General features: G+C 47.9%; 2 protein-coding genes across 18 annotated transcripts in view; one reads left to right on the top strand and one right to left on the bottom strand.

Moving 5' to 3' along the window:
• Positions 1-12674, bottom strand: part of Prox1 (prospero homeobox 1) — a 51884-nt gene extending 39210 nt beyond the window's left edge. For 3 of the 11 annotated variants that reach the window (XM_029477296.1, XM_029477293.1, XM_029477284.1), the window contains exons 1-2: positions 10548-10633; positions 823-2614 (exon numbers count right to left, since the gene is read on the bottom strand). In XM_029477296.1, the coding sequence (XP_029333156.1) occupies positions 823-2547 (1725 nt within the window). In that variant the 5' untranslated portion in view covers positions 2548-2614; positions 10548-10633. Of the gene's footprint in view, positions 1-822; positions 2615-7914; positions 8570-9442; positions 9832-10307; positions 10513-10547; positions 11057-12553 lie in introns of those variants that run through there. The other 8 variants (XM_021159241.2, XM_029477287.1, XM_029477290.1 and 5 more) reach the window with 7 other exon arrangements.
• LOC110292153 overlaps positions 10576-17939 on the top strand; it is a 176571-nt gene continuing 169207 nt past the window's right edge. For 3 of the 7 annotated variants that reach the window (XR_003836693.1, XR_003836695.1, XR_002377675.2), the window contains exon 1: positions 10647-10704. The gene's annotated coding sequence lies outside the window, so the exon portion shown is untranslated. Of the gene's footprint in view, positions 10705-11251; positions 12392-17939 lie in introns of those variants that run through there. The other 4 variants (XR_003836697.1, XR_003836698.1, XR_003836694.1 and 1 more) reach the window with 4 other exon arrangements.

Consider the following 17939-nt stretch of genomic DNA (forward strand, 5'->3'; position numbering starts at 1 on the left):
GAGAGAGAGAGAGAGAGAGAGAGAGAGAGAGAGAGAGAGAGAGAGAGAGAGAGCATAGGAATAAATAAGTACCTGCCCATGTCCTTTAAAAACAGTCTCACTTGAGATTAAAGAGAGAAGGCAAGCCCTCCCCACACCCATCGCTATCTGTCCCACACCACAGCATCCTTATGTGAGATGTAGTCAGGCCTCTGTAGCCCACAGTAGCCTCAAAGGCAGCTGGCAGTGAGAATTCTTAATGGAGTCACGGGTCTGAAAACTGGCTTTTCTCCTTACTTCTGTCACGAAACTTACCATCTTTATAAAACTCAGTATTTACAAGGTATCTCCCCACTTCCACCCCTACCCCACCTCTGCTCTCAAGAAAGGAGACAGGAAAGACACACAGGAAGAAAGGCAGAAAAAAATGAAAAAAGCACTGTTGGGAAATCACCTTGGAAACAGTTACTAGAGGCAATTAAGCACTTGTCTAAGTTATAGACACGTTGGGATGGGTTTTTAAGTTTCTCTGCACTCAGAAACACCCAGCACATGGCTGTCACAAGCCTGTCATGATAACTAATAGGAAAGACAGCATTCTTAAGGAAGTTGTGCACTGCGGTCCATGCCTGTCATCTGAGTATCTAGGGAGACCTAGGCCAGCCTGGGCTACATAGTGAAGCTTCTCAAAGTCCCCAAACCCAAACAAAACTAACCCTCCCAGAGCACATAGAAAACATACTGCCATATATCCTCCTATACAGTGTGGGAACCTAAGCTTTGCACAGACCTCCTCTGGGCTTTTGTTTATGCTTGTTCTTGAGGGGAAAGATAAAAGGATATTGCGCTTCCCGAATAAGGTGAGATGTCGGACATATCTTGAAGATCTCCACACTCAGACTTTATGAGTGACAAAGAGAGTCCTTCTGCGGTGCTGGGTGGGTGTGCTGGTGAACAGGGGTGGTGGCTCAGATGGTGTGATGACATCTTGGTCCTCAGACTTGTCGTGTCCCGAGTCAAGTCTAAGGACTCAGGAGAGGCTCTGTCTTTCCCCGAGAAGGAGCCGGAGGGAGCACCTAATGGACTCTGAAATGGATAAGCCATCAAGGGCAGGGGAAAGGGATGGCGGAAGCTAGGGGTGGTGAAGCCTGCGGTGGCAGAGAGGGGTGACTGGTGCAGGGGCTGGTGGTGGCCACCAGTGGCCGGGCCAGAGGCAGATTGCTCTGATGAGTTTTTGCGGACCACCAGGGGAAGGGCTTCCGTCTGGTCTGTGGAACTAGGCATCTGCACATTGCCAAAGGTGTCCAAGGGGTTCGGAATGATGACATCACCAAAGCATTGCAGGCGCTGGTTGGCCGTGTGGAAATTGTGGTTTTCCCCATTGACTGCGAATCTGGCCTGGGGGATCTGGAGAGGTGGGAAGACCTGAGGAACCTGGCGGGAGGGCTTGGCTGAGAAGACTTTGACCACTGTGTCCACAACCTGTGACATGGCCGTGTTCAGCTCCTGTTTTAAGGTCTCTGCCAGATGCTTGCCTTCTGGCTGCAAGGAGTTTGGCCCGTGGTCTCTTTCTTTGTTGCTGCCTTCTCGCTTAGGCTTGTTCTCAGCCATCTCCTGCTCCCTGATTAGGGCTCGGGCCCTATCGATGAACTGCCCTGGGTCCAGCTCACACATCTCATTGTCTGAGCGCCCCACCGAGTCCTGGGCCCGTGCATCCAGGATCTCAGAGCGCATGCTGTCTTCAGACAGGTCGCCATCTTCATCATTTTCAGAGTCTGTGCTGTCATAGACCTGGTAGAACTTCTCCTGCAGCTGGCGCAGCTGCTTCTGCATGTCTTCCAGCTGCTGTTTCAGCTGTCGGCGCTCCTCTCGCTTCTGTTCTTTTCGGGCTGAAACCAGCTGCTGGAAACTCTGTTGCTGCTGCTGGGGCAGCTTCTGCTTGCGTTTGTTTTCTCTGTAACTTTCTCGGGGACTCACAGACTGCGGGGCCATCTCTCTTTCGTTTTCATTGCCCCTTAATGCCACACTGGGGGAATGGCTCATACCCCGAATGATATTCTCAACCCGGGCGCGCTTTGCTCTCAGGTGCTCATCACATAAGCGATCCACATCAAACTGGCTCATAGTAGGCCTGCCAAAAGGGGAAAGACACTCTGGGGGGCTGTCTCTTGAAGAGTTGCTACATATATCCTCCTGATGTACTTCGGAGCCTGTGCTAGAGAGTCCGCTGGCTTGGAAACTGGGCTCGGTGCCACCGTTTTTGTTCATGTTATTTTTCAACAGCTGGGAAATTATAGTTGCTCCTGGAAAAGGCATCATGGCATCTTCATACGAGTTCGCCCTCTTCAGCAGCTTGCGGAGTACGTTCGACTTTTCCCCATCTGCGTGTTGCACCACAGAATATTCAACATCCTGCTCTGAACCTTGGGGATTCATGGCACTGAAAAATGTTGCCCTTGCCTTAGCAAAAAATGCAGATGCTGTCCCTACCGTCCTTTTCACTCCAATGTCAACCCTTCTCCTCTTGGTTTGCCGGCTTAAGAGGGCTGTGCTGTCATGGTCAGGCATCACTGGACAGTTATTGTGCCATCTTCAAAAGCTCGTCAGCTGGGCACAGCTCAAGAATCCCGGGACCCTGGCCAACAGAACAAAAGGGCTGATGAATCATTTTCTTTAAATTTCTCCAAATTTCCTGACCTCAATCCTGAATCAAATGCAAAATGCATAGGCTCTGGGATTTATGGCACATCACAATTATTGCAATTTATCATGAACTCTGCTTGAAATGAAACATTTTTAAATATTTCTGCTCCACTGGTTTAAGATGGATTAAGATTAAAAAAAAAAAAACCTAAAAACTGCTTAAGCACCAGTAATATGATTCTCTTTCACAAATGCCTAAAATGATACTGTTTATCTTCAGAAGAAATGGCAGATTATAAGAACATAGCCTCTGATGAGCAATTGATTAAATTTGGGGGCATTGAGACTCTTATTATAAAAGAAGAGGGGAGTGGGTTACTCTTAAGAAACAGGGTGAAATTTTGAGGCTGTGTGAAATTTGGATGAAAATCTGATGTGGAAACCACTGTGGCTTTTCTGTTACTGAAGGAAGGGAAGGCTGAAATAGACATAGCTATTTCATTACAGAATTTAAAAGCAACTTTGACACATGTAACCTGGGAAGAATGTAGCAACCAACATCTTCAGCATAAGTGGTATGTTAAGTACTGAGATGAAGGCACAGACACGCACTGTCCAATACTGCTTATTTAGTACAGTTATGGGTTTTGATCAGTGAATTCACAGGTGGAGATGGTCTCTATGGCTGAGTGTACATCTAACACAGAGATGTCTAGAAAGGGTCACATTATCCATTTGGTGACTTCAATTGTTAGAAAGGGAGATGGACTGTTGCCATGTTTTTAGGAGTCACAGTACTTAACGCACAGTATGGGCAGCAGTGCATTATTGAACCAGGCAAGAACACACATATATACAATACTAGTTTTTTTCTGGTAAATCTGTCAAAAACGGGACTTCAAATGGCTAAGAAACTCTTCATCACACACCATTCCTGGTTCTTATTGCCTATGCCAAGTTAAGGGATGGGGGGCACTAAACAGAAGAAGCAACTGGAGAAAGATATAAAAGAAACAAAATATCAATCAAATATATGAGAAAGGAAGGTAGCTTCTTTGTATGCAAACTAGCATTGTCTGGGAGGGGGGAACCACAAGATATAAAAAGGAAACACCCTTGCCTACATTTTATCAAAGGCCCTTGATACATTGTGTCACTTAGTAACTAGCAATGCTAACCCCAAATTTTATATGCATGCAAGAGACAGCACATCTTTTTTGTTTACAATTAACGTTTTATGAAGAAAATGAAAATACTGCCTTCATGCCGGGTTTATCTGATATTGAACTTTGCGTTTGCTTAACAGAGCACAGCTTCACAATAACAGGGTCCATTGCCAAAGGCAGCGTGTGGAGTGCTGGATTCTCTCCATCTCTTTCGGTTCACCTGTAAAAACATCTCCGTGCTCCCTAGGAGTGCATCTGTGGATAGTTCTAAAGAATGACTACCCATGCAAATAGGCATAATTTCAGCATGAAATAACCTGCAAAAATCAAGAAAATATCCCATGCTTACATGGCAATAATATGTTGGTGTTTTTTGTTTTTGTTTCTTGTTTTTTATTGTTGGATTTTTCTTTCATGATAAATATTTCACCATGCTGTGTTTGCTCTTGGTGGGTTTTTTGTTTGTTTGTTAATTTCTGATGACAAAATGTTTTTTAAAAGAGCCATTTTTGTCATATCTTGAAGGCAAGATGTTATTTCTTTCTAGAGATCTTTGTATGTCTGAGGGTGAAACAGTTCATGACAAAATATCCTGAACTTGGGTTGGAGTGAGCGATCTCAATACCTTTAAGTTCAACATTAAGTTCAGAACAACCGAGACTCCTCTCCCACTAATAATACAACTGGTTTGGAGGTGACAAAATACAGCAACACATATGTTTCTGGCAGCACATTGGGTCTGATAGGTAATGCAGGAGCAGCTGTCAGGTCAGGGTAAGGACGGGAGCAAGGGGACAATTTCCCAGGAAGATTCTTTTGTGTATACAGCAGCTTTCGAAACCAGGACTTCTTGCCATCATTTCAACATCTTTACGTCATTTGTATGCATGTGTAAATCTATTTTTCCCCTTCAATATCCCCTGTAAGGCACACAGACCTCCAGTGAAGACTGGAAGAAACTCCTTTCTGTGCCTTGCCCTGTTCACCTTGCCACACAGATGGTTCCTCTCTCCTGCCCCCCGTCTTGGACTCTGGAGAGCACCTCTGGAGCAGAGGCTCCCGGAGGACATGCCAGTGTGTTCATGAGCACAAGGTCATTCCAGGCATCCTTCCTCCCCCAGCTGCCAATCACCTTCACATCCATTGCACTTCCTCTCATGTTGCCTAGGTATCAACAGCTGCATCCCTGCCTTAAACCAGAGCCAAAAGGAGACACCGGGCTCTTCCTAAGGTAGGGTGATCCCACTCTTTACCTTCACTGGAGAATAAATATTAATTAAGCATACACACTGGATCCATTGAGAGCCAATATGCTGTAACTCCCTCCAAATTCACTCAACTAAACTGATTTTTTAAAAATTTTAATCAGGTATCATTTAAAAATTAAATAGTGATTTATTTCTATTTTGAGCAAGAAGACTACCAATACTTGAGGTCTTCCTGTAAGATATCCAGCTGAGATAGATATAAACAACAAATATAAAAACAAAATAAGTGGGAAAGACAGGGCATTATTTTGATAGATATACATTAATTTATTTCTCCAAATAGCTTTATGATTTAAACTTAGAAATAAAAGGAGAGTGACCAGGCACATCAGGGCCAAAATCTAGGGAAATTATAGGCAAGATTAAATAATAATAGCTGGCTGACCTAGTATCATATCGTATTTCATTAAACAGAATATATAAAAATGTTTTGTTCCCCCACATTAAATGTGCTCTTAAGTGGCCATGGTAAAAGGAAGACAGGCGAGCACATTTTCCAGGGGTTCCCATAATTTCCAACCCATAGTTTCCAGGATGCTACATAAGGACTTAGTCACCCACAGTGTCAACCCACTAAGCCACCCAACAATGCAACATCTCGTAGCATGTGAACTAAGCTGTGGTTTGTCAACTCCAATCACTATGGATTCTTATAATGTTTTTCACTTTAACATTGATCTGGGGTTTAAGCAGGCAATAGAAAGCCATTGGGCCAGTCTTGCTGAGAAACATTATAAAGAAGATGGAAAAATAGTGATAATAGACTCTGGACCCAAAGGATCACTGCCCAAATACATGTGTCTTATAAAGCCCTCCTGAATTCAGGTGGAAATAATGTTAAAATGTTAAATTATTGAGCATGTGTTGCACGGATTGGTCCGCAGCCTACACACACGCTCTGAAACCCTTGTACAATAGACAGCAAGAAGCAGCAGATGCCACTGCTGGGGAGGGGGAGCAGGAGAGCAACTCAAGACCTGAGCTTGTCAGATTTAACTGCTCCAGAAGAGTCCTCCTGAAACCCACACTCTGTCTCACAAAGAAGATCCATGCAGAGGGTACTTTTGACTTCATTTTTTTGTTAAATAACAAAAACAGAAACCAAAAACCAAAAACCAAAAACCAAAAACCCAAACAAAACAGTTTTTCAGTAAAGAATTTTTCAAAGAAACACAGCAATACAAAGTGAAGTGGTGCAGGGCTCGATTTTAATAAAGAACTTATTTTGGGGAGGGGGTGTGTAACTTTTACTACATCTATCTGGAGCCCAGATTCTAGACAAAGAAGTGTTTCATTATGGTAATTATCCAGATAGTTCAGAGAAATCTTTTATGAGGCATGGGGAGTGTAAGGCTGGCATGACTTCCTACCAGAGTTACTCAGCTATCTGTCCAGGTTGATAAAATTATTTGAAGAAATAACTTGGATTTTATTTTTTTAAAAGGGGGTTTCTAATGATTTAAGCTAGTCATGTAGTTTCAAGTGGAACAGCATCAACAATAGTTTAAGTCATTTTGAAAACCAGCCTGAATTCAACAGGGGGAAATCAGAAGCTTTGATTTGTACATGTGCACATGCATACACACACACACACACACACACACACACACACACACCTGCGCACACACACACACACACACACACACATGCAGACACACGTTCATACACACACACACACACACAGTCACTAGCTGTCCCTTCCCTGCATTTCTGCTAAGTAGCAACTTCTGACTTAGAGATATTTCTGCATGCTACAAGGTGAAGAAAGCCTTTGACATTTTTGAAGAACCTACTTGGCACAAGTTAATACTTTAACAAGTTATGATCTTATTGGCAAAAAATTAAATTTCCTTTTACAGGAAGAGGTTTTTAAACCATAACCATTTCACTTGGTTGTCCTCATCTTATCTAAAATTCCATTCATTTTTAACTTGAAAAATGAACACAGAACATTTTTTGAGATCTGCCCAACATATTGATTTCCACTCATTTCAAAGTTGTAATTCATCAAATTGGGCAGATAAAAGAGTGTGAGAAATAATCTTTAAAAAAATACACTCACACTTCTTTTTCTTTTTTGCAGAAAGATCAAAATGGTCAGAATTACCTTTTGAAGCTTGGGGTGAACTAGGCAATCATACTGACGAAATTCCTTGTATGTATTTATACAAACACTGCATTTTAAATCTATAACAACACATCACCATGCATACTGTTTTCATAGTATAACATTGACAACATTTGATAATTTCCTTTAAAATTCTAAGTAGGAAAACTTATATTGGTAGCACTGATAGTATGTAGCTGAAACCATACTTGAAATGATACAAGCGATCTGTGGAGAGAGATGTTAAGAGTTGAGTAAATAAGAAGGGCCTAGTAACTTACAAAGTGAGTCAGTTTTAGGCTTGGAGGTTGCACAACCTGCTTGCAAAGGAACCAAGCTAGCCATGAACACATGGGAAACAATGATACATGTTGCATATGCAAGATTTTATCCTCACAAAGTAATGACTAAAATGAGTAGAATTCTCCAGAACAGGCACATAAAATATCAGTAAGTGCCAAGCATGGCTAATGCCTGTTAAAAAAAAAGGTATATGAAGATAGTCATAGGTAACATTTTAATTATTAAAATCTTCAAAAGCATACAAAGAAAGTTATAGAAGGGGGATGACTAATGTTTAAGTTAAAAGACTAAGTGACATGTATCTTTCATTTTCATGGAAACAAAGACAAATAACCCCAAATAACAAAACTAACCAACAAGAATGTTTATCATCTGGCCTATTCCCATACAACTCAAACAGGAGACACAGCCTCAGAAGGTTAAGTTTTAAGAACCTAGACAGACTTACATAGAACTCCCAACATCTCTCCTGCACAAAAGCAGACTTTCTTCTTTCTCACTGCAAGCAGCCTGTTTCATTCTGAAAACACTCAGAAGTTCTTGCAAGAAACTCTTCATAGAACTGGCTGCCCAGATCTTCCATCAAATAGCAAAAGCCCAGCTCCCTCTCACAGACTTAGATTCTCCCTCTCCATCAAAGTCCTATCTAGGACACCTGGCACATGTCTGATACAATGGCAGGCACGGTTCACTTTATGAGAGTATTTAACACAGGGTTTGAAAGAGTTTAGGCATACACTTATTCTTTTGGGGCAGGGAGAGAAAAAACACTACAAAGACAAGCTTTAATGGCAGTCACAGTTGTGAACCGGCTTTGGTATTTTAGGCAGTTACAAACTACTCATTGCTGTCCAACACACACACACACACACACACACACACACACACACACACACACACACACACACGAGATTCCCCCAACCCCCCTTTCTAAGCACCGACTTGCCAGAGAGGCATAAACTGGAGGGAAGCAAAGAGAAAGTCAACTCCTTCCACCTGCTGCCCTGAAGTGGGGGTGGGGGTGGGGTTGCTTTTGGCAGGCTGGCAGACAGAAGCCTGAGATATGACCTCAGCAGTCACCTGCCAACATCCTTAAGACAAATACACAAATACAAACTAACATCCCCCCCCCCCAAAAAAAAAAAAACTCTCACGGCAGGGGCTCAGACACAACAGCCAAGAGCCTGATTCCCATTAGCCTGACAATCCCGTTAAGGAGAACCACCATAAATTCACAAACCTCTTCATCCCTGAAGCCTGTAGTCTGGAACTGTACAGAAAGACAGACCCCAGGAAACTTGCACCTGTCTTTCTTGACACAACACACCTGTCCAGCCCTGCCCATGTGCATTCTGTTAACAGACTTTTGCCTGACTGGTTTAGGAGAGGAAATATATTTTTTTTTAACAGAGGGGCATGGGAAGGGGGTGGTAAAAAGCAGGGAGAGCTCGGCAAGGGAGAACAAGAGGGAGACTCTGAGAGAGGAGGCCACCCTGGGCTTGCTCTGTTTTCATTAGCTTAAGGAGACAACACAGATCTTCTAGGAAAAATAGAAGCAAGCAGGTGCGGTTCCAGCCTTCCCCGAGGCGGAGAAGGGCTCTGGGTTGCCAAGAACAGCGTTTCGCGCTCCAACCAGCAACCTTGGGCTACTTAAGACTGTCTCTCAGCCCCTCCTTCTGCTTCTGCTCTGAGCCGCCGGGAAGACTCAACTTCCCAAGAAGCTGGGCAGGGGTGGGAGAGCCTGAGTGTGGCTCGCTGCTCTCCCCCGGCCCCCATCGCTCTCTGCATAGGCGCTCAGTTTAGCAGGACTAACCGGCTGGCACAGCAAAGGCAACGACAACTTGCTCAGCTGGACTTTGGGTGAGGTCTACCGCCCCCCTCCCCCGTCTCTTCTCCTTGTCTGTTCAGGCAAGATAGCAGCTCTCCCCCTTCCTCCCGCCCTCCTCGTCGTTCTTCTCAGCAACAATCACTCTCACCTCTCCACTCTGCTGGGCTCTTCTCCTCCCTCCCCAGTCCTAGGAACTGGGGCAGCAGAGTAGCGGCACTCAGCGAGGCCAGGGCGCAGCTGCCCACCACCCAAGCGTGCCAGTAATGGCTGGGAGCTTCTTCTCGTCTATGGGCGGCCCAAGCACACCCCGACCCCGGGCCGGCCCTCTTCGGTGCGGCGTCCAGGTCGCCCCACTAGCGACCCCTGAGGCTCTCGGGCAAACTCCCCCCACTCAGTGCTTCCCAGCGCGGGGCAAGCAGACTGGGTGGACGGGCACCGCGCTCGCTCCTCCGGACCGGACCGTCCCCCCAACTCGTCTCTCCTCTGTTGCAGAGCTGGGTGCAAGCTCCCTGCTCTGAGCACACAGAGGAAAGTCACCGGGCGCCCCCTCCTCCCCGCCCTCTTCCCCACGGCCGGCCCTCTGCCCCGGGTTAAAAAAGGAGAAGTGAAAGGTATGCAAACACCAAGCAAATAGGGAAAGCCAGGAAGAAAGGCAGCTAGAATAAACAAGACAAAGGGAGAAGGACTGGGGACAGGCCCTGGAGTTTCAACTCCCGGAGAAGAAAAAGAAGAAGCTGGGAAGATTGCAAGAAAACAAAAATCTAGAAGAACAACAACCAAAAGGGACTCGTCCTCCTCGCGGCCCCCTCCCCTGAAAAGAGTACAAGAAAAATAAAGAAATAAAAATAATACAAAATAAAAGAAAGCCAGAGCCTCAGCGCATCCCAGACACAGTACACAAAAGGTGACAAGATCAGCGACAAGTCCAGCAACACCAGCCTCCCCCCATCGCCACCATCATCCCAGTCACCGGTAGGCGCGAGAAAGAAATAAAAGCCAAGCAGGTCACTTACTCTTCGTTTACTGGGAGGAGCGGAGCTCGGAGTTCCACTGAGCCTCCTGCTTAGAAAACTGTTTTTAGAGGCTATTTGATCACGATTCATGTAAATAACACCATTTTCCCCCTTGGAAAAAGAATGTTTACACGGGTGTGAGTAACGGGAGGCTCTTCTCTCTCTTTCCCATTCAAGAACGAGCCAGTGCGAGCGATTCTGGAAAAGGGGAGGGGACAGCAACCGGGTGAAGATACTTACGCGGTGCGGGCAGCAGCGGGGCGCAGCCACTCTCTCTCTTTCTCTCTTTCTTTTCACTCTCTCTCTCTCTCCCCCTCTCTTCTTCTCTTGCGGGCAGAGAAGAAACCCACGCGCGCACGCGGTGATGTCTTACTGGTGATAATTGGCCCAGGGGTCGGTGAGTCTGTGCGGGAGCGAGTGATCTGGGCGAGGGCTGAGAGGCGAGGGGAGAAAGGAGGGAGGGGAGGGGAGAGGCGCGCAGGGCAGAGCCGGGAGCCCGGGGAAGAAGGGGAGAGAGAGCGGAGAAGGCGCCGAGGGCTGGAGCGCGGAGCGGTGGCCCGGGGAGCAGCGAGCACGGCGGAGAGGCTTGTGTGCGCCGCGCGGCTTCCCCGGCTGCAGTGGCCGTCGCTTTCCCAGCGCTCTCTCAGCTGAGGGCTCCGCTCCACAACAAGATTTACTTTAAGACACAGCTGAAGGAAACAGGAAGACTGCACGTCACAGTCCCACTGACGTACCCGGTCCCAGCACCCAATCGCGAGGCGCCTTCGGATTCAAGGGGGGATAGCGAGGCAAGAGAACTTGTGAGGAAAAAAAAATATACATATATATAAAAGGGGTGGGGGTGAGGGGCTGGGGAGAGAGGAGGAGAGGGGGGCCCCGCGCTCCCCCGCCCGGGCCACCAGCCCCGGCCCCCACCCCGCCCTGCCACTGCTTGGGGCGCCTGGATCGCCGAGCCCCGGCCGCCGCGAGCCATCTGCGGGCGTTGTGCACCGCGGCGCCCGGCTTACACTTGCTCTTCCAGGACGCAGGTCTTTTTTTTTTTTTTTTTTTTTTTTCCATTTCACTGACACAGATGATGGAGTTCTCCCAGCGGCCGGGAGCGCTCCCCAGACTGGGATGGAGGAAGGCTCGGAAAAGTATACAGGATTTAAAAAGTGGATGTTTTAAGGGTCGGGGTGGCATAAAGGGCGGAATGTTGGGGGGGGCACAAATCGTTCCGCTTTGGAAACGATCATAGATGGTATCAATAGGACCAGTCACCCCAGTTTCCTTTTAAAGAGGATGAGCAAACACAGGTAGGCTTAGGTTTTAAAAAATAAATAGGTGCCAGAGATTTCACACTGGGGCCGCTAAGTCTGATATTAAAAGCTCTACCCGACTGGCCGAGTCCCAGTCAATCAGACCTCAGAATTTATAGGACTTCGCCCCCGGTTACCTTTAAAAATATTATTTCAATTGTAGGCATAGTGACCACATATGCTATAAACATCATTTCTCGGCCACCCTTCTCCAGTTCGCGCATCCCAACATGGCCAAAGAAATTAGTTCGATATAGGATTGACGTGGTTTCGAAGTCTGAATGACAAACTTAAAAGTTTATTGGGCAAGACATCTCAGACTCTAATACTTAAAGTCACATAAAACACACGTTGGTTTGACATCTTGGGTGAAAAATAGCAGCAAGATTTCTTCAGATAACGTGGCTCTTAAAGAGGGCCTTGGCTTTCCTTGACAAATGCTGAAGAGCCTCCAGCCTCAGCTTGAATGGTCCTCTCCCTGGGCAGTTAACAGCAGCGCTTACTAAAGAGACAGTGTGGACGTAAACACTCCATAAATCCCGAGCCTCAAGAGCTGAGAAGCACTTTAAATGTTCATACCGAGGAGATTAGAGACTTTTACAAAAGGTGCTGTGGGGACAAGAATTTTTCTGAGTCCCTCCAATTCAATCAGATCAAAGGTTGAAACGTGTTGTGACAGAGTATTTATGAGATGCGAGTACACCAGCAGACCCGCCGCCTTCGTATGCCGCGCACACTCTAGGACCTTCTCCGATTTATCAGAATGGGAGAGGATATTAATCCCCTGTGAGTCGAACAACGGTGTCAATGTGTATGTCTGAAGTGTGTGCCCTGTGGGAAACTTTTGGCAGGCACGGAATTCAAATATTGAAAAGGACAGAGGGGGAGAGGGAGAGAGAAAAAAAATCAGGCCAGTTAGGTGGGTGTGCAGGAAAAAAAGCAGCTCACCTAAGCATCCCCATCCGTCTTCCCACCTCCTTGACTGCCTGGAGACCTTCCCGAGATCAAGTCGGAAAACAGCATTGCGCACCTCCAATGATGGACTCCTGTCGTAAATCGGGACCAGGGAGTGAAATTATCCACTCACGTGCCAGTTAAATGGGGGTGAAATATGGGTTGGACACCTTTGAGGTAAACTGAAAAGGGTGGAATTTGGGATTCTGAGAATTTTTCGACCCTTTATTTTTCTCGTGAAGAATCTGCGCTTGTAAGTTAGCGTCAGTTCGACGACTAAAAGGAAGGATACAGAGGAAGAAAGAGAAAGGAGGTTGGAGGGGGAGAAAAGAGGCAAGGATGGACGAAGAGATTCCACTCTGTTGTAGTTTGTGTTAGTTGCACTTAGCGTTCGGACGCGCGCTTTGCACATGACACGATTGGGATCTGGCGGCGGGAAAAGTTTCCTGCGTGCCCGCAAATAAGTCATTTATCAATCTCGCAGAGGGACAAAATAGGCCTGACATAAAGCTGGGGTAACCGCCAGACAGACAAGCAAACTCCCCACCGACAGCCTGCGCCTCTGAGGCTCGCTCGCGGCTTGCCACGCTCAGCTGCAGCAGTTCGCAGCCCGCACTAGGGTACAGGAGCTGCGCGTGGAAAGCCGAGCGCTGGCCATGCTGGGCGTGTGAGCTGGGGTGGCGACCTGGGGTTCTGAAAGGTTTAGCCGAGCCCTGTCTTGCCCCCTAACTGTCCAGGCCAGGCTCCCGGCGTGCTGTCTGGCCAGGGCTTAAGCGGAGCTCCCCTGGGTTCCAAGCCGCACTAGAGTAGTCGCGGTCATGAGGCCCAGGGCCCCTATCTCTGCCGACTCGCGGTTTGTTTTCTGATAAAGAAAAAGCTATCAGTCAGCCTGGCGACCAGAGGTGTCCTAAATACCGGCTTCATCTGCGAAGTCAGGGGCCAAGCTCCTTGCAAGCCATTCTTTTGCCCACCCTGGCCAGCACCATCCTAGTCACTTAAAGTGAGCACGAGTTCTGATTCGTCTTGGGACAAGCCGCGCTCTTGCAGGTTGTACTAGTGGCTTCTCTGAAGAGTGGTTAAAGTGTTGTTGGCGAAAAGCAGTTGCGCATCTGGGCTAAACACACTTTGCCTTGACTTTTCCTCCTGTTCCTTCTTAAAAACCCTTAGGGGCCAGGAAGGGAAAGCATTGCTTATAGGTCATCTGAAACCTTACAAACAGCAGTCACTAGTGCCTAAGAGATGTGTGTGTGTGTGTGGGGGGGGGGGTGTCAAGCGGATCCAGTGAAGAGGCAAACCGAGAGCAGGATGCTGGAGAGCCTTGGAGGCCTCCTGCCTGCCCACCCACCCACCACCACCCACCTGAGGAGGGGACCAGAGGGAGGTCGTTGTAGCAGCCTGAGCAGACCAGCCTGCTGCACGTCGCCTAGAGGCGGGCTGAAGGCTGGCCTCTCCCTCTCCTCCCCTGTGCCCAGCATGACGCCTAACCCAACCTGGATTTGTTCTGAGTGGCGGGGGAGAAAGTGAAATGCCACCAGATCAGTGGCAAGTAGCAGCTGCGGCGGTTCTCTCTTGGGAACCCCACTGCACAGAAGCCTCCGAGAGATGTTTGTTTAACCAACAGCTTTCAAAGTAAACACCAGAGAATCCCTCCAAAGAAGTTGGGAGCCATGAGGACTGTCAGAAAAACTCATTTAAAATAATAATAATAATAATAATAAAGCTTTCTCCCCACCAGAACAAAAAGAGCGCCCACACACACACATTTTACCATAAAATGGCACAGGATCGCCACACTGGTAACATTCATAGGAAAGACTTAACACGCAACAAGGTGTTCTCAAAGAAAACCCCACGGGAATGAAGGGTTACTGGTGACCAAGGGGGTGTGTGTCATAGGACAGCTTGATGCGGGGAAGTGGACAGAAACGAACAAAGGGCTAGGGGAGGGTATTCCCTGCCCTAGAAGAATAAGGAGTAGGCTGGAAGCTATTCTCCGCCAGCCCTGGCTTTGCCTCAGGCACCGAACTTTCCAATATCAAGATATTAACAGATGGTGCGGAGCGCAGGGAGGGCTCTCTCTTACATAACCCAGCCACTGCACCGGGCCGCGCTGCGATGCGAGAGGCACCCGCCAGGCCTTCGGTGGGGCTGCTCAGACTCCCTGAGATTGCTTGTTCATCTGCAACCTCTCCCAGGCTTTGAGGGCCAGGGTGCAGAGAGTCTGTGATTTCGGTTTTGTTTTTTGTTTTTTTCTTTCTTTCTTTTTAAACACACACACACACACACACACACACACACACACACACACACGAGAGAGAGAGAGAGAGAGAGAGAGAGAGAGAGAGAGAGAGAGAGAGAGAGAGAGTTAGAGTTATCTTCTTCAGTCCACAACAGAGAAACTGGAAGAGCGCTTGGGTCAGAGATAAGCAATGGGACTCCTGCGGAGACAAACGGGTGCTCTTCCCCGTACTTGGAGGTGTCACAGAGTGGAATGATCCCTCTCTCACACACACACCAACACACTCGCAGCCACCACCAGTGGGTGTGATCAGCCAGTCTTGCTGTCAGCGAAGTACAAAGGCAGGCTCCGGCCATAGGGGCAAGGGAGTGGGTGGGTGAGGGGTGCTCGTGTCAACAGACTCCTCGGCACGCGGGGCACAGTGGGCAAAATCACGCCAAGCCTCTGGGCATCGCCACTCTTTCCAGCCTGGACAGGGTTGTAATACTCTGCGAGAGTGGCCGCGTGGCCTTCTGTTGTCTTAATGCCCAAGGCCACCTCTCTCCGCGTCGTCGGAGCCCGCTCGGTGCTGGCTTTCCAAAGCCTGCGAGGAACACTCCCGCTGTACTGGGAAAACTACGGGAAGGGCTGGAAGGCGGGGAGTGTGCTTGGCCGGCGCCTGGCGCGAGTGGGGCTCCCTCTCGGTGCACCCTGTCCTCACTCCTGCCTGGCCTTCTCCGTTGGTTCGCAGCATCCAGGCCCCGGGGGATAGATGCTGTGGCTTGTTCGCCGCCGAGCGTGCAGGGATCCGGGCCACCTGCCCACTGCCTGGCCTGCCCCCACCCGTGTCCTGCGGCCCTCGCCTCCTTCCTTAGCAGCCATAAGCTGCCTTTCAGCTCGGTTCGCCCCCGGTTCGGCGCACACCGGACCGAACAGGGCAGCCACCTGCTCCCAGGCCGCGAGTGTCCCACGCGGCAGGGAGACGTGGGCCGTCACCAGGCCCGCGCTGTCCCCGCCATGTCCCCTCCCCCGCCTGTTGCTGTGGAGGTGGCGCGCCAAAGCTGGTGCAGACACTGATGCTGAGATGGGGACCCTTTGCAGGGACTAGCAAGAGGTTGGGCCTTAGCACGGAATGGAAGAGTGATCTCCCCCTTGCCTAGCGCTGTTTAAGGGTTTGGGGTGTTTTCCTGGCTCCTTTCCTTTGGTCTCTGAGACAAGGGGGAGAATTCAGAGGTGTTTCTGCATTTTCTGGGTTTTGGTGATGGGAATTAAGTTACAGATCCAGTTTCAGTGTTGACTGAGGACCATCACTAGAGACAAACAAGCCCAGGCCTGAATACCACAAAAGGGAACCCAGCAAAGTTGCATTTTGTTTAAATTAAAGCACAATCAAGCTGAAAGCCAGATTTCTATAATTTTTTTTTCTGGTAATATTTCTTTTATGAAGTATCTAAGTATCTGTTTGTCATCATTTTGAGATCAAAAGGCAAAGTCCATATGCTACATAGTTTCCCAAAATTGCTGTTTAAATATGTTTTAAATGTTTTATCCAACGTGGAGGAGCAGGCTGTTAGGAGGCTAGCATGGTGGCAGGGTTGGGAGACCTGATGTGGGGCAGGCAGATCTGAGAACCTGCTATTCATCAAAATTACCCAAGATGAATTAAAACAACTCCGACCCCACCTGAGGGTAGAGATCCAAGAGACTTGCCTACTCTCTGTGACCTTGTATTGTACCTGACTATGTCTCAGTTCTCTTTATCTGTAAAATGGGAATAATATCCCAAATCACAGACTTACAGAGAAGCTTTGACACAGAGTAGTTTAAGATGCAATTGTTACTTAGCTGTATTAGAACAAGAGGTAGGCAGTGGTACCTGAATTCTTTACAAAAATACTCAGACCTGGACCTCCCTCTTGTTCCCAAGCTTTGAGTGAAATTAACTAAACATGAATGCACGGTGAGACTAGCTCATGAATGACTGGTATCTGAGTATTTTATATGCCCTCCCCCCTTACACACATACCATTTAAGCACACAAAATATATTCAGATCAATGTTTGTCTGCAAACTTGGCTGTGTGCTCCTGTGCACACGAAACTCTTTTCTTTCTTTCTTTCTTTTTTTTTTTTCAAGTCTAAACCCCCAGGAAAGCAGGGGCCATTTACCATCGTGGTGTTGCTTATTTTGTCCTCTTTTACTCTTTCAGTCAGAGATGATAAAGCTTCTCTGTAGAAGTTATAGGTCAGGCCTATGGAAACACAGGACAAAAAAACAAGCTCTACTAGAGAGGGAACTGCAAGCAGGAAAAATATTTCTGGGCAAAACAAAAATAAATGTATGTCACATGTCATATGCTTCTATATGTTTGAGTAAATATCTCTCCTGAGTACATGTAAAGCTAAAAAGGAGCTTCACAAAATCACACTGAAGCCAGTGAATCCGAGCCATGGCAAGGCAATGCAGAAGCCCAGCCAAGGGCAGCTGTGAGCAGGAAGAGGAGGCAGGCAGGCAGGTAGGTGCCATGCCTGGCTGCCACTGTGTACCAGGACAAAGGCAGACAGCCAAGGAAATGGACCTGCTGATCCAGCATGCACCAGATCAAGACGCTGGCCAGTTAAGGGAGAGAGAGGTGGCAGTCAGTAACGGGGGCCCTGGGAACCCTCAGAAAGCTTGAGACAAGAGTCCTAGGTTAAAGAGGTCCAGAAAAGGAATGCCAGCTTGAAGCAGTCCAGGCTCTGGGGGGTGGACCCCGGAGTGTGACTGGTGAGTGGGGGGCACCTCCCTTCCGAACCTGTCCTTGGACATTGATGTATATCTTTGGGGAGTGTGGGAAGTCCTGGACTCTCTAACTAGTCTATGTTCAGGTGGAAAATACCTGCAACCCTACAGGACAAAGGAAAATGACAGCTAAGAAACCCAGAAAGGTACATGATACTGAGGCCAAGCTGCTGGGAAAGACAAGGCAACCTGTGGCTTCTAGGGGAAGCCACTGTCACAAGCCCCTGTCCACTGGAAGGAGCACTTTTCTACACTTTACTTTTGGATGGGGGAGCATGGTACACCTGTGTGTGTGTGTGTGTGTGTGTGTGTGTGTGTGTGTGTGTGTGAGAGAGAGAGAGAGAGAGAGAGACAGAGAGAGACAGAGAGAGAGACAGAGAG

The sequence above is a fragment of the Mus caroli genome, chromosome 1 (assembly GCF_900094665.2).
Source record: "Mus caroli chromosome 1, CAROLI_EIJ_v1.1, whole genome shotgun sequence".
Taxonomy (NCBI): Eukaryota; Metazoa; Chordata; class Mammalia; order Rodentia; family Muridae; genus Mus; species Mus caroli.